Source organism: Myotis daubentonii, chromosome 1 (genome assembly GCF_963259705.1).
Source record: "Myotis daubentonii chromosome 1, mMyoDau2.1, whole genome shotgun sequence".
In the NCBI taxonomy this organism is placed as follows: Eukaryota; Metazoa; Chordata; class Mammalia; order Chiroptera; family Vespertilionidae; genus Myotis; species Myotis daubentonii.
Window position 1 is genome coordinate 226,528,992 of NC_081840.1, and position 18,237 is coordinate 226,547,228.

General features: G+C 40.2%; 1 protein-coding gene across 4 annotated transcripts in view; it reads right to left on the reverse strand.

Annotated features, from left to right (window-relative positions):
• Positions 1-3,959: 3,959 nt before the first annotated feature.
• Positions 3,960-18,237, reverse strand: part of C1QTNF7 (C1q and TNF related 7) — a 99,899-nt gene continuing 85,621 nt past the window's right edge. For all 4 annotated transcript variants that reach the window (XM_059675399.1, XM_059675425.1, XM_059675419.1 and 1 more), the window contains exons 2-3: positions 16,345-16,590; positions 3,960-4,945 (exon numbers count right to left, since the gene is read on the reverse strand). In XM_059675399.1, coding sequence (XP_059531382.1) covers positions 4,314-4,945; positions 16,345-16,590 — 878 coding nt within the window. In that variant the 3' untranslated portion in view covers positions 3,960-4,313. The remainder of the gene's footprint in view (positions 4,946-16,344; positions 16,591-18,237) is intronic.

Sequence of the window (18,237 nt, forward strand, 5' to 3'; positions counted from 1 at the left end):
AGCCGACATCTAAAAGGAATTTATGGCTAGGATAACTTTCACAGAGTGGCAGAGAAAAAGTATATTCAGAGCTTATGGATTTTTTTTTCACCACAAACAACATTATTCATAATGATAAATTATCTGGATATGTCCTTGGCATGTACAGAGACACAGAAATACACGTGTCCTATGAATGTATAAGACAGTTACACATGTTCTTGTGCATGCAGGTTTGTATTAGCCTCACTCTTTCCTTTTTTTGTTTGTTTTGCTCTTTTATTCTCACTTGTTTTGACTACACGCTCTTTTTGTCTTCGGTCTATCTTTGTAAGTGGCTTTAGATCATTCTGGAATGAGATGGTATCTAGTAAATAAATAATTCTTAATGTATATTCATTCCAAGTCAGCCCTTACAAAGAATGATTGGAATGAGGCTTGGAATATTTTAAACCAAAATTGTTCTTGTACTTCCTTTCCATAAATATCCATAAATGTGGATACATTGCATTTGTCTTTTTTTAAGGAGTAAAAGACACCTGCATTTGTTTAAAAGTTTATCAGTTCAACACTAAAATAACCTTTCATTATCCATGGTAGCTCTCTGATCCCCGTCACCATCCTACCAGGTATTTCAAAATTAAATTTATCTCTGGGCCTAGAACCAGCTAAAGAATTTTTAGTTTAAAAAGCTACTCAAAATAGGCTTTACAATGAAGGAAACATTTAAAAGATAAACAATTAAACAATGTCCAAAAAATGAATGCATTAATGGGTCATGCTAAAAATATTTAAATTACATAATAATCATGTGGGTCATGACAATCAACAATAACTTCTCCATTTCCAGTTTCTCCAGCAAATTTCATAGTCTTCAAAGGGCCCATGTTTTCATGTTCCCCAGATTAGCTTCTTCTATTGGCTGTTTTCTTAAACATTTTCTAGCCTGGAATCCCAGGTTCAGGTATTATCTAGAGGCAGGTGACTATCTCAGATCACCTTTGCTCAGTCTTCTTTGTCTAAGGGTTATTGACTTTGTCTTGACCCATGTCTTGACTCAGAAAGAGAAGAACCAGGGAACAAAGGATGGGAGGCAGAAGAAGAAGATGAAAGCAAGATAGATCTGGAAGATGGGACCATTGCCCTCACACGCAGCTGCTTGGTAATTAGGTATTTCACCTCGGATAATGATTGCACCCAGCTTGGGAACACACAGGGGCTCCACATCTTCTCATGAATAAAGTGCCCCACCCACAGGTTGGCCATCTTGCAAATATGGCCCATTGATTCTCACTTTCATAATTTGTTTCATTATTACCTCTGTCTAAAGTGCTCTTTCCCTCAATTTGGCTACTCCAAGTCCCATCCATCAGTTCAGGTTCAGGAAACAGAGATTTCCTTAGCTCTCCTCTCTCTTATCTCTGAATTTGGAAGTAAACATCTCCCCCTGAATTAATTCCTTCCACAGCATTTTGTTTCTATCTCCAGTTTAGCACTTACCATATTTTAGCACCTTTGTTTTCAGAATTCTAGGTATTTTGTGTGTGTGTGTGTGTGTGTGTGTGTGTGTGTGTGTGTGTGTGTGTGCCACTTCCTTTCTTGGGGCTGTGCCACATTCACCTTTGTGTTCTTTCATCTTCAAAGAGCCCACCATGGTGATTCACACATAGAAAGCATTAAAATTTTTTATTAAATGAATAATCAGAGAGAGGAATGCATGGAAGGAGGATTAGAGAATACCAAAAGGGAGAGAATAAGGGAGGGCTATTACTACTAGTCAAGAGAGTGGAAGATGGCAGAATTATGGGTGAAATTAGCTGAGGGATTGCAGCTCAGTGGAGAACAAGGGGTTGACCCTAAGAGAGTGTGGGATAGGGAGGTGTGAGACTTGGAAGGAAAGCTGTTTGTTCAGATGTCTGGTCTCTCTCCCTCTTCTTGCTGCCTCCTCCCATCAACTCACTCATAAATAAGTGGACATTTCCTGTGCTTTATCTGAATTCAGTACCTAGAAAATCCATGAGACACAATGTTGTCACCACTGTGTAAAGTAGCTTCCCTATCTGTGAAAGCTAGGAAGACAAATATTTGTCTTGGGAAACTATCAAGTTAACAGATTTAGGAGAATGACCTACTGGCTGGTCTCAGTAACTTGCTTCTCTTTTTTGCCAGTAAGCCTCCCAGGCCTCCTCTCTCTCCGGGTTTTTCACCCCTTCCTGATTGCAAAAACCAATGGTGTTTTGAGGATAGAATGGGGAGAATGCCACCACTGAAGTCCTTGTTTTCTTTGCATACCTCCCATCTAATTAAAGACACACACCTTAGCATGCATAATGTTTCTCCATGTTTTCTGGTTTCCATTGAACCAGTCTGTTTGCATTAGTGCTCACCATACTGAATTGTGACAGTATATTCATCACACAGTAGCCTGTATGAAGGTAGGGACTTTGTCTGAACTTGTTATTACATCTGACCCAGCATCATAGTGTCTGGTTTATATAGGCTTAGTTAAAGAGTTGTTGAAGAAGGGGAAGAAGAAGAAGAAAGCTAAAAATTATGAACAATAAAATGGCAATAAATACATATCTATCAACAATTGAATCTAAAGATCAAAAGAAATGAATAAGAAATCTAATGAATAAAATAAAGTGATGAATAAAATAGAATCAGACCCATGGAAACATGGAACAGACTGATTAATCTCAGAGGGAAGGGGTAAAGAGGTGTGGGAAGGGATTAACCAAAGATATTATATTCATACTAGTGGCTCAGTGCACGAATTCATGCACATTGAAAGAAAATTAATTAGAAGAAATATTTTAATATCACTATTTGCCCTTTCTCTATAATAGAAGTGTCAACCAAATTCATGATCGACAATGACAGATGGAAACACATGTGTGTGATTGGCTCCAGCAAGAGCTTTATATGTATCATGCATGTTTGAGTCAACTTACCTTTATGGATATAGAACCAACTTGCTTCATGAGACCTGCTTTCTGATGTAGCTAAACTTTTTCCAGTCCAGTGAAGCACTCCAACTTCTCTTTCAGGTAATTGTTAGCAACACAGCAGTAAATATCAACCAATGCAGATTATTATTGTAGATCACACAGGGAGAACAAAGGGTAAAATATTAACTAGTAACTGCAGCAGTGTTTGACTATACTAGTATTCTGCACAGTGAGAAAACCTGAAGTCATTTTCAAGGTTCACCATTTCTTACTTCGTTTCAGTAAGTTTGTTTCTAAACTTTCTAAATCTCTGTTTTCTGGCTAATGAAAAGAAAATAGGATTCCACCAAGTCTCCTATCTACCTACTCCAGGACTTCTGTGAGGATCAGATGAGATGAAGCAAGGGAAAATGCTTCACAGACATTTGGTTACAGAAAAGTGTTTCCACCTGGCTAAAGTGTTCCTGGGCTGAAGAAACTGCAAGGAGGCTAGTCGTTGATTGGGAGAAGCTGGACGTAGCTACGTGATGCCATTACCTGGATGGAGGGAAAGACACTTAACATATTAGCCTTTAAATAGATAGATATGCATTACCTATGGACATAGATAGACAATAGGGTGGTGAATGCCTGGGGTGGGGCGGGAACTGAGTGGAGGGAGGTATTGGCGGGGGAAGGGGGGGCGGGGGGAGAAGAGGGTGACATCTGTAATACTCTCAACAATAAAGATAAAAATAAAAGAGTTGTTGAGTAAATATACAGGGTGGGGCAAAAGTAGGTTTATAGTTGTATCCACTTTTGAATACAATACTTAATAAATACATAATAATACAAGAATAAACTTTGTGTTTCACGTACAAGCACGAAGGAAGAAATAATAAAAAAGAAAATTATGACTTCACTTTAAATTGCTTGACATTCCTCAGCATCTCTTACCTTTGGTTTGTGACTAACTATAGCGTTTGGAGAATTATCAAAGATTTTTGTCTGGGATGTTATGATTCTCTTAAATAACAGGCCAAAATGTGATTTTATAAAGATTTAATGAGACATTATCATTGCCGTCTGGTCTGATCACTCAAGAATTTAATAAAAAAAAATTGTTAACATTGTTTGGATTTGTTTAAATATTTATGAACACTGCTTTCAAGAGAATTCATATCTGGGGTTATTGTTTTATATCATTCATCTTGGTATGGTTTCAATAGTTTGGTGGATCATCTTGTTTTAATCATAAATGTCGCTAGAGCTGTCTGTAAATACTCTGGAATCAGAGCGGGAGTCTTTGGATCTCATTGCTGTGTGTTCCACCTTCCAGGGCCCCTCGATGAAATCAAAGTGTCTCCCTCAAGGATTCTGGAATCTGCTGGTCAGCAGTCCTGGTCACAGCTCATCGTCTTCGGATATGGAATCTAGGTAATCTGTGTCAACGTACAGGAGAAATCCGGAGAACAGGCTGTCTGCCCAACCTGGGTCTGAGAAGAGGCCATTCTGGTCATTGAAGAAGATCTCCAGCCAGACTTCATCTTCCGGCTGCAGATAGATGACTGTGGACCCGGAAGCCACGTCATGGTTCCCTGTGTTGGCGTCGAAGGTCTTTATCCGGTACTGCCCGTTGTGCACCAGCCCGATTGCCAGATGCTTATTTGCCAATGTGATATCGTAAGAAAAGTAGTAGATTCCCGGGAAAGCACAGATGAACTTCCCTGTGGCGGGGTTGTAGTGTTCTCCCTCATTGAAGAGGACCTTGTTAAATATGATCGGGAGCCTCTCTTCTGGGTAGCTGGTGGTGATGCCAACAGAAAAGGCAGATTTGAGCACGATGCTTCCACATCTACAAACTCCAGGCAGCCCTGGGTCCCCTTGCTCTCCTCTGTCTCCCTTTGGTCCAGCAGGCCCAGCTGGACCGACTTCTCCTTTCTCACCCTCTGGTCCCATGGGTCCCTTCTTCCCCACTTCTCCTTGGTCCCCTTTCTCTCCAGCAAGGCCCAGCGGTCCAGTCTTACCTCTCAAACCTTTAAAAAGAGTTTAAACTTTAATTAATGGTTCCACTAAATACAGAGTGACAAAAAGCATGCTCACATAGTCACAGCATACCATACATTAATCTTTTCAGACAACTTTCAACTGTGTACTACTAAACAATGATTTTTTAAAAAATCCGAATCACTACAATGGAAATAGAAAAATTTCATCATAATTTCAAGTAAATTTTCTATGTGAGAAATCATTTCATTCTGACTAATTAAAAATATTTAACTATCATTCTGATGATGGATTACCTGTCACTAAATTAGTTACATTACAGGTACTCATTACTACAGAAGGAATTTAAGGAGAATGATGTTGATATCATTCTTCATAGTGAAGTCATGGAGGCAGACAGAACCAGGTGGATCCTGAGAGGCAGTTCTCGCTCATGCCTCATCCTACTATTAGTATTAATAATAAAAGAATTAATCAGAAAAAATAAATGAAAAAGAATTAATCGAATGAGATTAGCTCATATTTATTGAACATTTGCTATACATCAGGAACAGCATTTTATTTACATGTATTATCTTCTTCAAGATTTGCAACAGTTTTATGAGCTGGGCATTATTATTATTACTCCCATTGTAGATGAAGAAACCTAGCCATGGAGAAGTTCATTTGCTCAAGGAGATAGAACTAGTGAATGACGGAGCTATGACCTGAACTCATGCCTGCCTGACTCGGAAGCCTGAGCATTTCTGTGGCTAGAGTGTGAATTGTAAAGGGCTCCAGGCATAGTGAGGGCTCACTATGCTACAATAACCCAACAACAGTGACTGCCACACTGTGCAGTCAGTCTTTTATGGAGGAGAAAACTGAACCCAAGAGAGATGAAGCAAGGACAGGACTGGAATCCTAGTCTCAGTCTACTGATGCTTCCCCTTCATCAAAATGCCTCTTACCTTTGGGGCTGGAATCAAGAATCCTAAATTCGATTTGGCTTTACAGCTAAGGGCTGTATCATTTTAGGCAAGTCCCTTAATTTCTCTGGTCTCCTTACATATAGAAAAGACATAGCAGCTGTGAAAAGATTTCAACAAATTGAAAATCACCATAGAGAAATATTTTCTGTTTGCCCAATGTTTTATGTCTACAGATCAACCATTGGCTAAATGCAGAGAAATAGTGATCATGGCTTGAAAGTGATAAACAGCATCTATTTAATTTTTAAATTGTATGTGTAATAACAATGACTTAATAGCATAAAACAGGTCATTCAATTGTATAGCCAAATCCATTCCATAAAAAGTGCTTATGTAATGGTACATTCTCAAAAATATCCAAATTATTTGGATATTTGTAATGTACTTTGTAGTCAGGGAAAATATATTGTTGATATATTGTGTAGTTTATTTTCAGGAACTTATATTAAGCTAAGCCTTTTTATCTTGATAGTGCTTTGATAGCATTTTTTTCAATATATTACATATGCACTGATGTACGAGTTTGATCATTTTCAGTTATTTGGCAAATTTAGCAATAAAGTGTTCTGGATAATGTAAATTTGAAAAGAATTAAAGCTTTACTCTTAAAACATCAAATATTTTGTTTCTATAATTTTGTAAAGACACTGTTTGACAATTTATGGTGCACAAAAGATGCTAAAAATGAACGCATTTTTTTGGTGTCTGAGACCAGCATTATTACTGATCATAGAAGTGTTCTCTAGCTATAAATGACATGTGCTCTCTTTTTTCTTTTCTTTTCTTTTCTTTTCTTTTCTTTTCTTTTCTTTTCTTTTCTTTTCTTTTCTTTCTTTCTTTCTTTCCTTTTCTTTCTTTCTTTCTTTCTTTCTTTCTTTCTTTCTTTCTTTCTTTCTTTCTTTCTTTCTTTCTTTCTTTCTTTCTTTCTTTCTTTCATCTTTTTAAATTCATACCTGCGGATATGTTTTTATTGATTTTAGAGAGGAAGGAAGAGGGAGGAGAAGAGGGAGAGGCAGGGAGGGAGGGAGAGAGAGAGAGAAACATCAATTTGTTGTCCTTGTTTGCACCCCAACCAGGGATCAAACCTGAAACCTGGGCATGTGGCCAGACCAGGAATCAAACCTGTGACCTTTCAGTATAGACGATGCTCCAACCAATTGAGCCACACTGGCCAGGGTGACATTTGTTTTTAAATTGAAATTCCACTGACTCCATCCAGCCAGAACACAATCTGGTATTTATTTCTTGAGTAAGGCTACAATAGTTTGACCTCTCAATGATTACTTGTTTTTGATAGACGTATAATATAAATATCATTTGGTTAATAAATTAACTTTGGAATCAAAGACAACAACTTTTAAGGTGTTATTTTATCTTCAATAGAAGCTCAACTTTTGTTGTCTTCATCAGTGACTTTTGGTGCATTAATTAAAAAACCCCCCACACATTTTGGCATCAGTAACTATTTGACCATTACATTTCATTATGTACTCAAATCCTTTTGACTCTTTTGCCTTTGAACAAGTCAATTCTTGTCTGAGTTCCAAATACTCCATTTTTACTACGAAGAAACTAGATCCAAATCCACTACAAATCTGGTGGGAAAGCAGTAAACAGTGACTAAGCAGACCAGGGATAAAACCCTAGTTCAGCCAGGAATTAGGTGAATTTGACAAAGGGGCTTCATCTCTCTGACTTTAGTTTCCCAGACCTTGAAATGAAGGTGTTGGACTAGATCACTTGAGGTCTCATCCCATTTAAAATTCTTTGAGATCAAACCATAAATACTAAGATGCAATTTTACAATGAAAAGGTTGTCACAATTTCAATGTTTGGATTTTCTGTAGCTGTTTACCATTCTCAACCGCTGGGAATTAGATAATCAGGGACTAGCTGTAATAATTTATAGTAATTCTTCCTGTTCACATCACAGATTTGCCCCTGTGCTAAGGACCAATGAATGAAGAATAGAAAGAAGGGATAGATCATTCTCCATCTCCCTATTCAGGCAGATATATGACTGTACAGAGAAGAGAATTATGGAGAAATTATTATCTATGCTTAAGTACTAAAGCTTGGAGAGAAAGGATTTCTTCTCAACTCTCCATGATATGGGCTTACAAATATTTTTTTCCAGTGCCATTTCTTTCTTTCTTTCATCCATCCATCCATCCATCCATCCATCCATCCATCCACCCACCCACCCACCAATCCATGGATTTATGCATGCATGCATCCACCTGAACCATCTAATGTTTATTGACCATCACTGCATGGCAGGCATTGTATTAGGGCTAAGTGAGACCTTGACATGAACGACACCTGCTCTACCTTCAAGGTAGCTATTATTACATACTAGTAGCCTGGTGCATGAAATTAGTGCACATTAAAAGGGAATAAATTACCCTAACTGATTTGGCTCAGTGAATAGAGCATCAGCCTGTGGACTCAAGGGTCCCAGGTTCGATTCCGGTCAAGGGCATGTACCTTGGTTGCGGGCACATCCCCAATGGGGAGTGTGCAGGAGGCAGCTGATCGATGTTTCTCTCTCATCAATGTTTCTAACTATCTATCCCTCTCCCTTTCTCTCTGTAAAAAACCAAGAAAAAATATTTTTTTAAAAAGGGAATTAATTATCAGAGATATTTTAATATTGCTATTTACCCTTTCTCTATAATAGAAGTGTGAGAGATAAAAGTAAATTAGTAAAATGTATATGAAAATCATATATAAATTTATTAATAAATAAATAGTAACAAAAGGATATAACAACAGAGGCATGATATAAAAACAACAGTGATGCAAATAATGACTGATAAAGTGATTAAACTTATTCTAATATCTCCCTGTACACCACATTAAGAGTGAAAACACTTTCAGAGTGCTTAACTAATTTCCCTTGTGATGAAGTACTTAGAACTTTAACTGAAACATCACATGCTCTTCAAACTCAAGAGAAAGCAACATATAACTGACCATGTGCAAAAACAGGTTCAGGTAGGAACATGCCTACTCTGTCTAGAGTTTGTCTTTGTGATTTATTTATTTATTTATTTATTTATTTATTTATTTATTTATTTATTTTTAAATATATTTTATTGATTTTTTTACAGAGAGGAAGGGAGAGAGATAGAGTTAGAAACATCGATGAGAGAGAAACATTGATCAGCTGCCTCCTGCACATCTCCTACCAGGAATGTGCCCGCAACCCAGGTACATGCCCTTGACCGGAATCGAACCTGGGACCTTTCAGTCCGCAGGCCGATGCTCTATCCACTGAGCCAAACCTGTTTCGGCCTTGTGATTTATTAATAGTCATCACAAATGCTGGCATCACGGGAAACCGTCGTCAAATAAATTTAAATGGGAGGCCAGTGTCAGATGGGGACAAATTAATTCTTGGAATCAGAACAGCCTCTCCCTCTGCAGATCCTGTTAATACTTCAGCTTTGATAATGTTAGGTCATAATCTTTTGATAATAAATCTGGTACCATTACAAAGAACCCATTTACTATTGAGATTTCTCAATAGCATGATGATTGCACCCACTTTAAATTTTAACTTATGACACAGCATTCCCGAAGGAGTAATACTATTCAGAAATTCCATGGGGAAATTTTCCTTTGTTTCTTTGTTATGGGGTGGGGCCACAACATTAGTAACAAAGAAACAGAATTAAAACTTTATTGTGGGGAGCCATTACAGTGTTTTGGACAGGTTCAAGCCTTGGACTGATGAGAGGGCACAGTCCTCTCATTGCCACGTGCAAGTCCCAGCTTGGAGGGCAGGACCCTCGGAGCACAATTATAGCCAACAGCTGTAATTGTAAGCTTGAACCTATGGTCCAAACACGTGGCCCCACGTGCCTGAGTGATGTGGGCTTGATAGAGTTCAGGTGCATGTAGTTGAGTAAGATTGAAACCGAGGAGAATGTAAACATCTTGGTCATGCCCTTACTTTGCCTCGTAGCATCTGCTATAAAATAAAGGCATGGCTGTGGGAGTGGTCGCTGTCTCTCAGAGAAGCAGTGTCCCACCAAGACCTGGCTTTCATTCTCTTGTCTGTCTTTTCTAAGCCTTTCAGCCACCCCACTCAGGTTCACCCTGTGCTGGTGCGGCACACTTTAGAAAGATCTGCCTCCACCATCCCAGGGCGGGTTCCTGCCTCAAACTCTGCCCTTACAGGAAACAGCTCCTGGAAACAGCTTGGGGGAGGGTGCAGCCGTTGCCCAGACAACCCCTGTAGGACTGACTTCCTTCCGCTCAGTTGCTGTTCCTCTGTATGTGACGAACACCACCCATGGTTTTTATATAAGTAGATTATATTGTGATCTGCAAATATGGGTCTTAGCTAAGTCCATAAATATCCCAAACCATACAATAATCCAGAATTATCTATTTCATGAGGTGTGTCTAGTGTTATTTGATGATATTTATGTGGATGTGCATTCAAATTACATTAAATGTTAATAATATGAGACAACAGTAATTGCTATCGACCAGTGAAGGAGACAAATATTTCAGCAGGAAATGTATAATCCTATCTAATAATAGACAAACATGGTAATTAACCATACCTCCGACACACTTCCCATTGGCTAATCAGGGCAATATGCAAATTAACTGCCAACCAAGATGGCGGCCGGCAGCCAGGCAGCTGAAGCGAACAGGAGGCTTGCTTGCTCCAGTGAAGGAGGAAGCCAAGGTTCCCCGCCTGCCGCTGCTGGGCTCTAAGTTTGCACTCTAAGAAACAATGTTGCAATTATAGAAGCTAAACAAACCCCATGCTTTCAACCAGCTGGCTGAGCTGGAGTTGCAACAGTGTTTCAATTATAGAAGCCAAACAAACCCAGATCCCTGTTTTCAGCAGCCAAGGTCTCAGAGCTGGAGCTGAGCCTCAGAGCTAAAGCCAGCTCTAAGCTCCACTGACAGCAATAGAAGGTAAATAAATCCCAGAATAAAAAAAAAAAGAAAAAAAAGGAGAGGTTGGGAGCTTCAGTCACCCGCCAGCCTGAAAATGGCCCTCAGCATCTCAGCCAGACTGGCCAGGCACCCCAGTGGGGACCCCCACCCTGAAGGGGGTGTGCCCAGCTGCAAACAGCCATCATCCCCTCATCCAGACTGGCCAGGCACCCAAGCGGGACCCCCACCCTGATCCGGGACACCCTTCAGGGCAAACCAGCCGGCCCTCACCCATGAACCAGGCCTCTATCCTATATAGTAAAAGGGTAATATGCCTCCCAGCACTGGGATCAGCGGAGCTGCGAGGCCTCCCAGCGCTGGGATCAGCGGAGCTGCGAGGCCTCCTGGCACCGGGATCAGCGGAGCACCAAGGCCTCCTAGCACCGGGATCAGCTGAGCAGTGAGGCCTCACTGCCCCAGTGTCAAGCAGAGCCGTGAGGCCGCCTGGCCCCTGGAGCAGCGTGACAGGGGGCAGAGCCCAAAGCCCCTGATCGCCCTGCAGCTCTGTGTGCGGCAGGGGGCGGGGCCACAACCTCCCTATCTGCCCTGCTTTGTTCTTCGTGACAGAGGAAGGTGCCCCAACCCCCTGATCGGCCCTGCTCTGTGTGTGATGGGGGGTGGCTCCCCAATCCTCCCATGGGCCCTGCTCTGTGTGTGACAGGGGGCGGTGCCCCAACCCCCTGATCGGCCCTGCTCTGTGTGTGACAGGGGGGAGTGCCCCAATCCTCCCATGGGCCCTGCTCTGTGTGTGACGAGGTGGAGTCGCAACATCCCCATCGGCCCTGCCCTGAGTGTGACAGGGGAGAGCCCTAACCCCCTGATAGGCCCTGCTCTGTGCGTGACAGGGGGTGGCGCCGCAACCTCCCCATCGACCCTACCTTGAGTGTGACAGGGGGGTGGCTCCCCAACCCCCCAATCGGCCCTTCCCTGAGAGTGACTGGGGGTGGCATCGCAACCTCCCAATCCGCCCTGCTCTGTGCATGACAAGGGGCAGCGCCCCAACTCCCCAATCGGCCCTGCTCTGAGCCCGACCAGGGGCTGCACCTAGGGATTGGGCCTGCCCTCTGCCACCTGGGAGCGGGCCTAAGCCAGCAGGTTGTTATCTCCCAAGGGGTCCCAGACTGTGAGAGGGCACAAGTGGGGCTGAGGCCCACCCCCCCCCCCCCGCCAGTGCACAAATTTTTGTGCACCGGGCCTCTAGTTAAGTATAATAAGCTCTGTGCTTGTAATTTAGGATGGGGAAATTGGACCCAAACTATGCTTGATTCTGCATGCACTTGATTGGGGTAAATGCTGTGGGGATGATCACCAAGGGCACATAAATGAGAAGGCCTTCATAGTGTCACTAAGTGGGAAGAGGGAAGAGAAGCTTCCAGCTGGGCTGTGACCTGTTCAGCCACATTGAAAACATGTCCCCAAAGCCCCAGGGCTCTGTTCCTGCTATTTGTCATTGTGGTGTGCTTCCATTCATTGATCACAAAGGTGTTCTTACTTTTACTGTCTTAGCTGTCATATATCCTTATGCATGGGCATGTGGATATTGGATTTAAATAATCTCAGGTTGGGAAAGTACTTTTATTTTTAAGTCTCCATTTTTCCCATTTGTAACATTATTGTTATTGCTGATTACAATAATTGCTAAAAGGGTTATGGTGGATAGTAAGTATTAAATGTAAAATTTCTGATACATAGGTATAGTAAGTTCTTAGTAAATGGTTATGATGATAATGATGATGATGATGATTACATACAGGTTGGGGTAAAGGTAGGTTTATAGTTGTGAGTATGCAAAACATGGCTTATTCTTGTATTATTATTTTTAAATTATTGCATTATTTTCTATACAAACAGCTGTAAACCTACTTTTGCCCCACCTGGTATTGTGATTGTGTTTTTCCATATTAGACTCCCATATCCAAACGTTTGCTTACTGAGGCAAGGACAACGTCACATTCAGGTTTGTGTTCTCTGTGTCTGGAACCATGTTTTCAGTGAGGAGCAATTTCACATCACCTACCAAAGGAGCGTTGGGAATGTCTGGAGACATTTTTGTTATCACAATTGTGGGGGTGACCCTCGTATGCAGTGGGAACCTGCTGAAGGTCATACAGTGCACAGGATAGTCATCCACAGTAAATAATTATTCAGCCCAAAATGTCATTAGGGTGGAGGTTATGAAACACTGGTCTAGAACAATCCTGAGTAGCAATAGATGTGCAAAAAGCTTGTGGAGTGAATAACGCATGAGTGGATGGATGAATAAATGGATTGATGAATATGGGGGTGTAGTTGGCCACATGCATGGTTAAAATTGGAGCAATCATGAACATTTGATTTAATCTGAATGCATATTCATAAACATCTTTAAATAACAATAGAACTAGCTTATAAGACAGATCACTCATTTCTAATTAATTATGTAGCTTTGGGTAATCATAAACTTAGCTATGACTCATATTTGCAGATCACAATGTCACATGTAATAGCAGCTAACATTTCCTGAGTGCTTACCACATGACACTTATTCTATTGCATGTTTTACATGTATTATTGTCCTTAATCTTCACAATCACCCTTACTACCCCCTATTTACAAATGAGAACACTGAGGCTCAAAGAGGCTATTTGCCCAATGATACTAAGCAGTAACCAAAGGAGCCAAGATTTTAGCCTACTAGGTGTACCAGTTAATAATGCGGATTTTGTAATCAAAGAAAACAAAATAATTTCAAGAGAAACATCAAAAGTGCTTTATTCAAAGTAATATCCATCGCTAGCTACACATTCCTCTCTTCTTTCAGGTAATTTGTGGATACCATTTCAATAGAACTTTTTTTGTTTTGAGGCAAACCATTCTGAGACCCAATTTTCCACTTCTTCGTACGTTTTGAAGTGCTGCTCAGAAAGTGCGTGTGCCATCGATTGGAACAAGTGGTAATCTGAAGGAGCAAGGTCTGGTGAATACGGCGGGTGGGTTGATACTTCCCAGGCAAGATCTTTTAATGTGTCCTTAACTGGTTTTGAAGTGTGTGATGGTGCATTATCATGAAGCAAAATTACTTTGCAGTGTCTTCTGGCACATTCTGGTTGTTTCACGACTAAAGTGTGGTTCAAATTGATTATTTGTTGTCAGTAGCCATCAGTATTAACGGTTTCATCTGGTTTTAGAAGCTCATAATACACCACACTTTCCTGATCCCACAAAATGCAGAGCATTGTCTTCTTTCCAAAGCAATTTGGCCTTACATACAGTCAATGGTGATGGTTGACCTGGATTCTGTGCATTTGGGATTCTCAAAATAAATCCACTTTTCATCGCCAGTCACAATTCGAGGCAAAAAAGACTTTCGTGCTGTTGAAGCAACATTTTACTGATTACTTTTCGGTTTTCCATTTGTCTTTCATTCAGTTGATGTGGCACCCATTTTCCTTCTTTTAAAATCTTTCTCATTGCTTGTAAATAGTAGAAAATTGTTTTCTGAGCAACGTTTAATCTTTCTGCAAGTTGTTTTTGAGTTTGACACACATCTTCACTCAATCATGCTTGTAATTGTTGGTCTTCAAACTTTTTTGGTTGACATGGATGTTCTTTGTCTTTCACATCAAAATCATCACTTTTAAAGCATTTAAACCAGCGTTCACAAGTATCTTGAGATGGAACATGTTCACCATAAGCTTCCCGAAGTATACAATAACTTTTTCTTCACAATAAAGTAATGAATTAAAACTTCCTGCAAATGCTCTTCTTTTTGGCACAAAATTCAACATTTTTTGTTTTGTTTTTTAATTTTAAATTTTGTTTTATTGCTTAAAGTATTACAAAAAGTATTACATATGTCTCCTTCCCCACCCCCTTGATATTCCCCTGGCCTCCCCTACCCCCCAGTGTCTTGTGTCCATTGGTTATGCTTATATGCATGCATACAAGGCCTCTGGTTGATCTCTTACCCACCCCCTGAACCCTCCCAGGGGTTTCCACTGTAGTTTGATAGTCTGTTCAATGCTGCTCTACCTCTGTATCTATTTTTGTTCATTAGTTAAAAGAAGGAATTCTTACCAATTTCAACAGCATGGATGGAACTGGAGAGCATTATGCTAAGTGAAATAAGCCAGTCAATGAAAGAAAAATACATGATCTCACTCATTTATGGATAATAAATTCAACATTTTTAAGCGTAAAAATATCTATGATGTTAACACCTTTAGAAAATTTGACATATGAAGTTTTGAAGCTTGTCAATACAACAAAATAGCATACATATCAAATCACATATATATCAACACTTGTAACTCCATCTATTGAAAAAAATCCGCATTATTAACTGGTATACCTAGTAAGTTTTTCTGACTCCAATGGATGTTTGTGTAATCACTATATTACTGCTTCCAGGCATAGAAAACTAAAAGTGTTGGTAATACCCAACTATGATCTTTGTGTTACTAAGGACATTCTTGATCATGACACAGTAAGTTGTGTTATGCTGTTGTACGAAAAGGTTTGAAAGATAAGATTGAAGCTCCCAATTAACAGTTCTTTATCTGATGTTGAATTTTCACCTAAAAATTCTTTATCTAATATTGGACAATATTCATGCATTTGGTAGCTACTGATTTGCCAAATATTTTCTGCATGACAAATTCAGAAATGAATAATTAGCCAGTAATTTGCATATATATATTATATTGTTTCATATAACAGCACTAAGTGAAGTGCAATGACTAGAGAGAGACACACTTCTTAGATCTATTGATATTTTGTGCCCATCTTTTGTCCCAACTTTTGGGTGAACACGGTCTCTCTAGAATTTTAATCTGTTTTACTCTGAAGGGCTGGCAAATCTGGCAAGCTTCCTGGGAAAACTTATTTGTGGGGGGGAGAGTGAAAATTACTGAAAGACTAGGGGACATTGTGTTGCTGTAAAGAGCTATAAGAAACCTATTTTTTCTCGCTTTTACAGGACAGAGAGATGAACCAGGAAATGTAGGCTACATGTTACTATTGTCATTTCATCTTTGGAAAAAACCTTCTGGAACCCCTTTATGTTCAGGATATTAGTGCAGAGCAGGAAGAATCAGGCTTTTGGCTCCTAATCCTGCCTCTGCTTTACCTCCCCTCCTGTTCATCTCTCTGTCCATCCATCACGCCCTCTTGCATGCAGGCATTACCTGCTGGATGTACCAGCCCCAGTGGTCATAGGCATCTGATGTTGGAATCCCGCTCTGCTCTTCCTTGGCTAGTAATTCATTTGATTGTGGCATTGCTCAGTGTTCCCACCTATAAAATGTGATGACGTCCCCCTGAAAGAGTCGTCATTACAATAAAACGAGAATGCATGTAGAGTCTAGAGCAGTGTCTGAAGCATCGTCAACATGCAATAAATTGTTATGTTTGATGAAAGTGAAACAGGGGAGGGATTTAGAGAAAGCAACAAAGAAAGGGAATAGTTTTCAGGGAGGGTGAAGGAGGGCGGCTTTTCGAGCCTCATCGTTCATTACCTGCAGCCCCCTTTTCGCCTTTCTCTCCTTTCCTGCCGTCTCTCCCATCTCGTCCTGGAAGGCCGATCCGACCGTGGGGTCCAGGGGAGCCACTTGCTCCAGGAGGGCCAGGAGGGCCAGGTAAGCCAGGGATGCTACAGATATATCTTGGGGCGTAGCTCTCTCCTTTGAACTGATTACCTCGAGGTTGTCCACTTACACAAATGGCAAAACTTGTAACATAGAGCAAGACAAACATCTTTGACTCTGCAAGAAAAACACACAGATATAAAGGCACCCTCTCAGGTGGGACTTTGGATGTAAAGGAACATGAGAATGGGCATTTGCAATATGTCACTTCAGTGCTCAGCTTCTCAGGACTATAAAACACACTGTTCATCCTCATAATTCCATTAGAAACTATCAACTCATTACTAATAGAGAATTCTCAGTGTACCACGCAGGGTTGGTGGAGATAAAGGATTGATTTAAAAATTTCAAAATAGCCCTAGCTTGTTTGGCTCAGTGGATAGAGCCTCGGCCTAAAGACTGAAGGGTCCCACATTTGATTCTGATCAAGGACACGTATCTCGGGTCAGGGCACATGTGGGAGGCAATCAAATGATGTGTCTCTCTCAGACAGATGTTTCTCTCGGTCTCTCCCCCTCCCTTCCACTCTCTCTGAAAATCAATGGAAAAATATCCTCAGGTGAGGATTAACGTAAAAATAAAATAAACTACCCTCCATAAAGAAAAGGGGAAATTTGCTTAAAAAATTAAAAAATATATAAAAAATAAAAATTTCAAAATAAATCCCTTTGTTGCATATTTTCTGCAGGGATCAATGATAGACTTTGCTAAATAATGATTTCTTTTTGCCAAAGTAATGCATTTTTTTTGAAAATTAGAGATACAAATGAATAATATAAACATGAATGTAATTATGTTTTACACCACCCAAAGGTAATTATTTACATTTTGATATTGGTATCCTTCCAGTCTTTTTTTCTAAGCCATAGAGAAAAGTGATATCATATCATTCCTGCAATTCTTCAACTTTTTCCACTTAACAATTTATCACAAGCATCTTCCCATGTGAAAAATTATTTATAACATTAAATAAATTGTTGGATTGGTCTCTATTACCCTTTATGTACAGAATTCCCCATTAAAAATGTTTGTTTCCAGGTTTCTGCCAATGTAAACACAATGCTAGGATCCTTATATAGAATCTTTGCATGCATCCCTAGTTGTTTTCTTAATATTTCTGGGCTTTGTAAAGCAAGAGAAAGAAAGTGTTCTTTTCAGGAAAACCATGTTTTTCACCAAATAATCATGTGTAATGCCAATTAGTGTTAATTTGAATATTCTGCCTGTTCAGAGGGGGTCTCAAACTTTAATTTAAAATCTGCAGGATATGATCCATGGTGTCCCATTTAAGCTGGCAGCAAGAACAATTAAAGACACAATTAAAGAGCCAAGTGAAACCAAAGCATGCCTAGTGCCACATGCTCAGAGTGGAACAGGCAATAGGTCTGTAGCTATGATCAGGTAGAACTTGGTTTTGCCCTCCATAAGCCTGGCAGCTGAGAATGATGGATCATTTATAATCATGACATTTGGCATATGGGCTGAACGGCGGGTGGTGTAGGCTGGGGACACCTGATTTGCTAGGCTAAATGGCCTTTAGCATCAGCAGTGTCTTGGATGCCTAAAATATACTTACACAAAGTAAAACATTATACAATGTGAGAAAAGTAATCAGATAAAGTTCCTTTGTTGTTTTTTTTTTATTGTGGCATCGGAAAATTAACCAGGCACACTATACCATTTTTATGGTACCCATGAGGAAATTGCAACATCTTGGAATCAGACCCAGAAATTTGCCAGAGCATAGGAATGACAAAGGGAAAA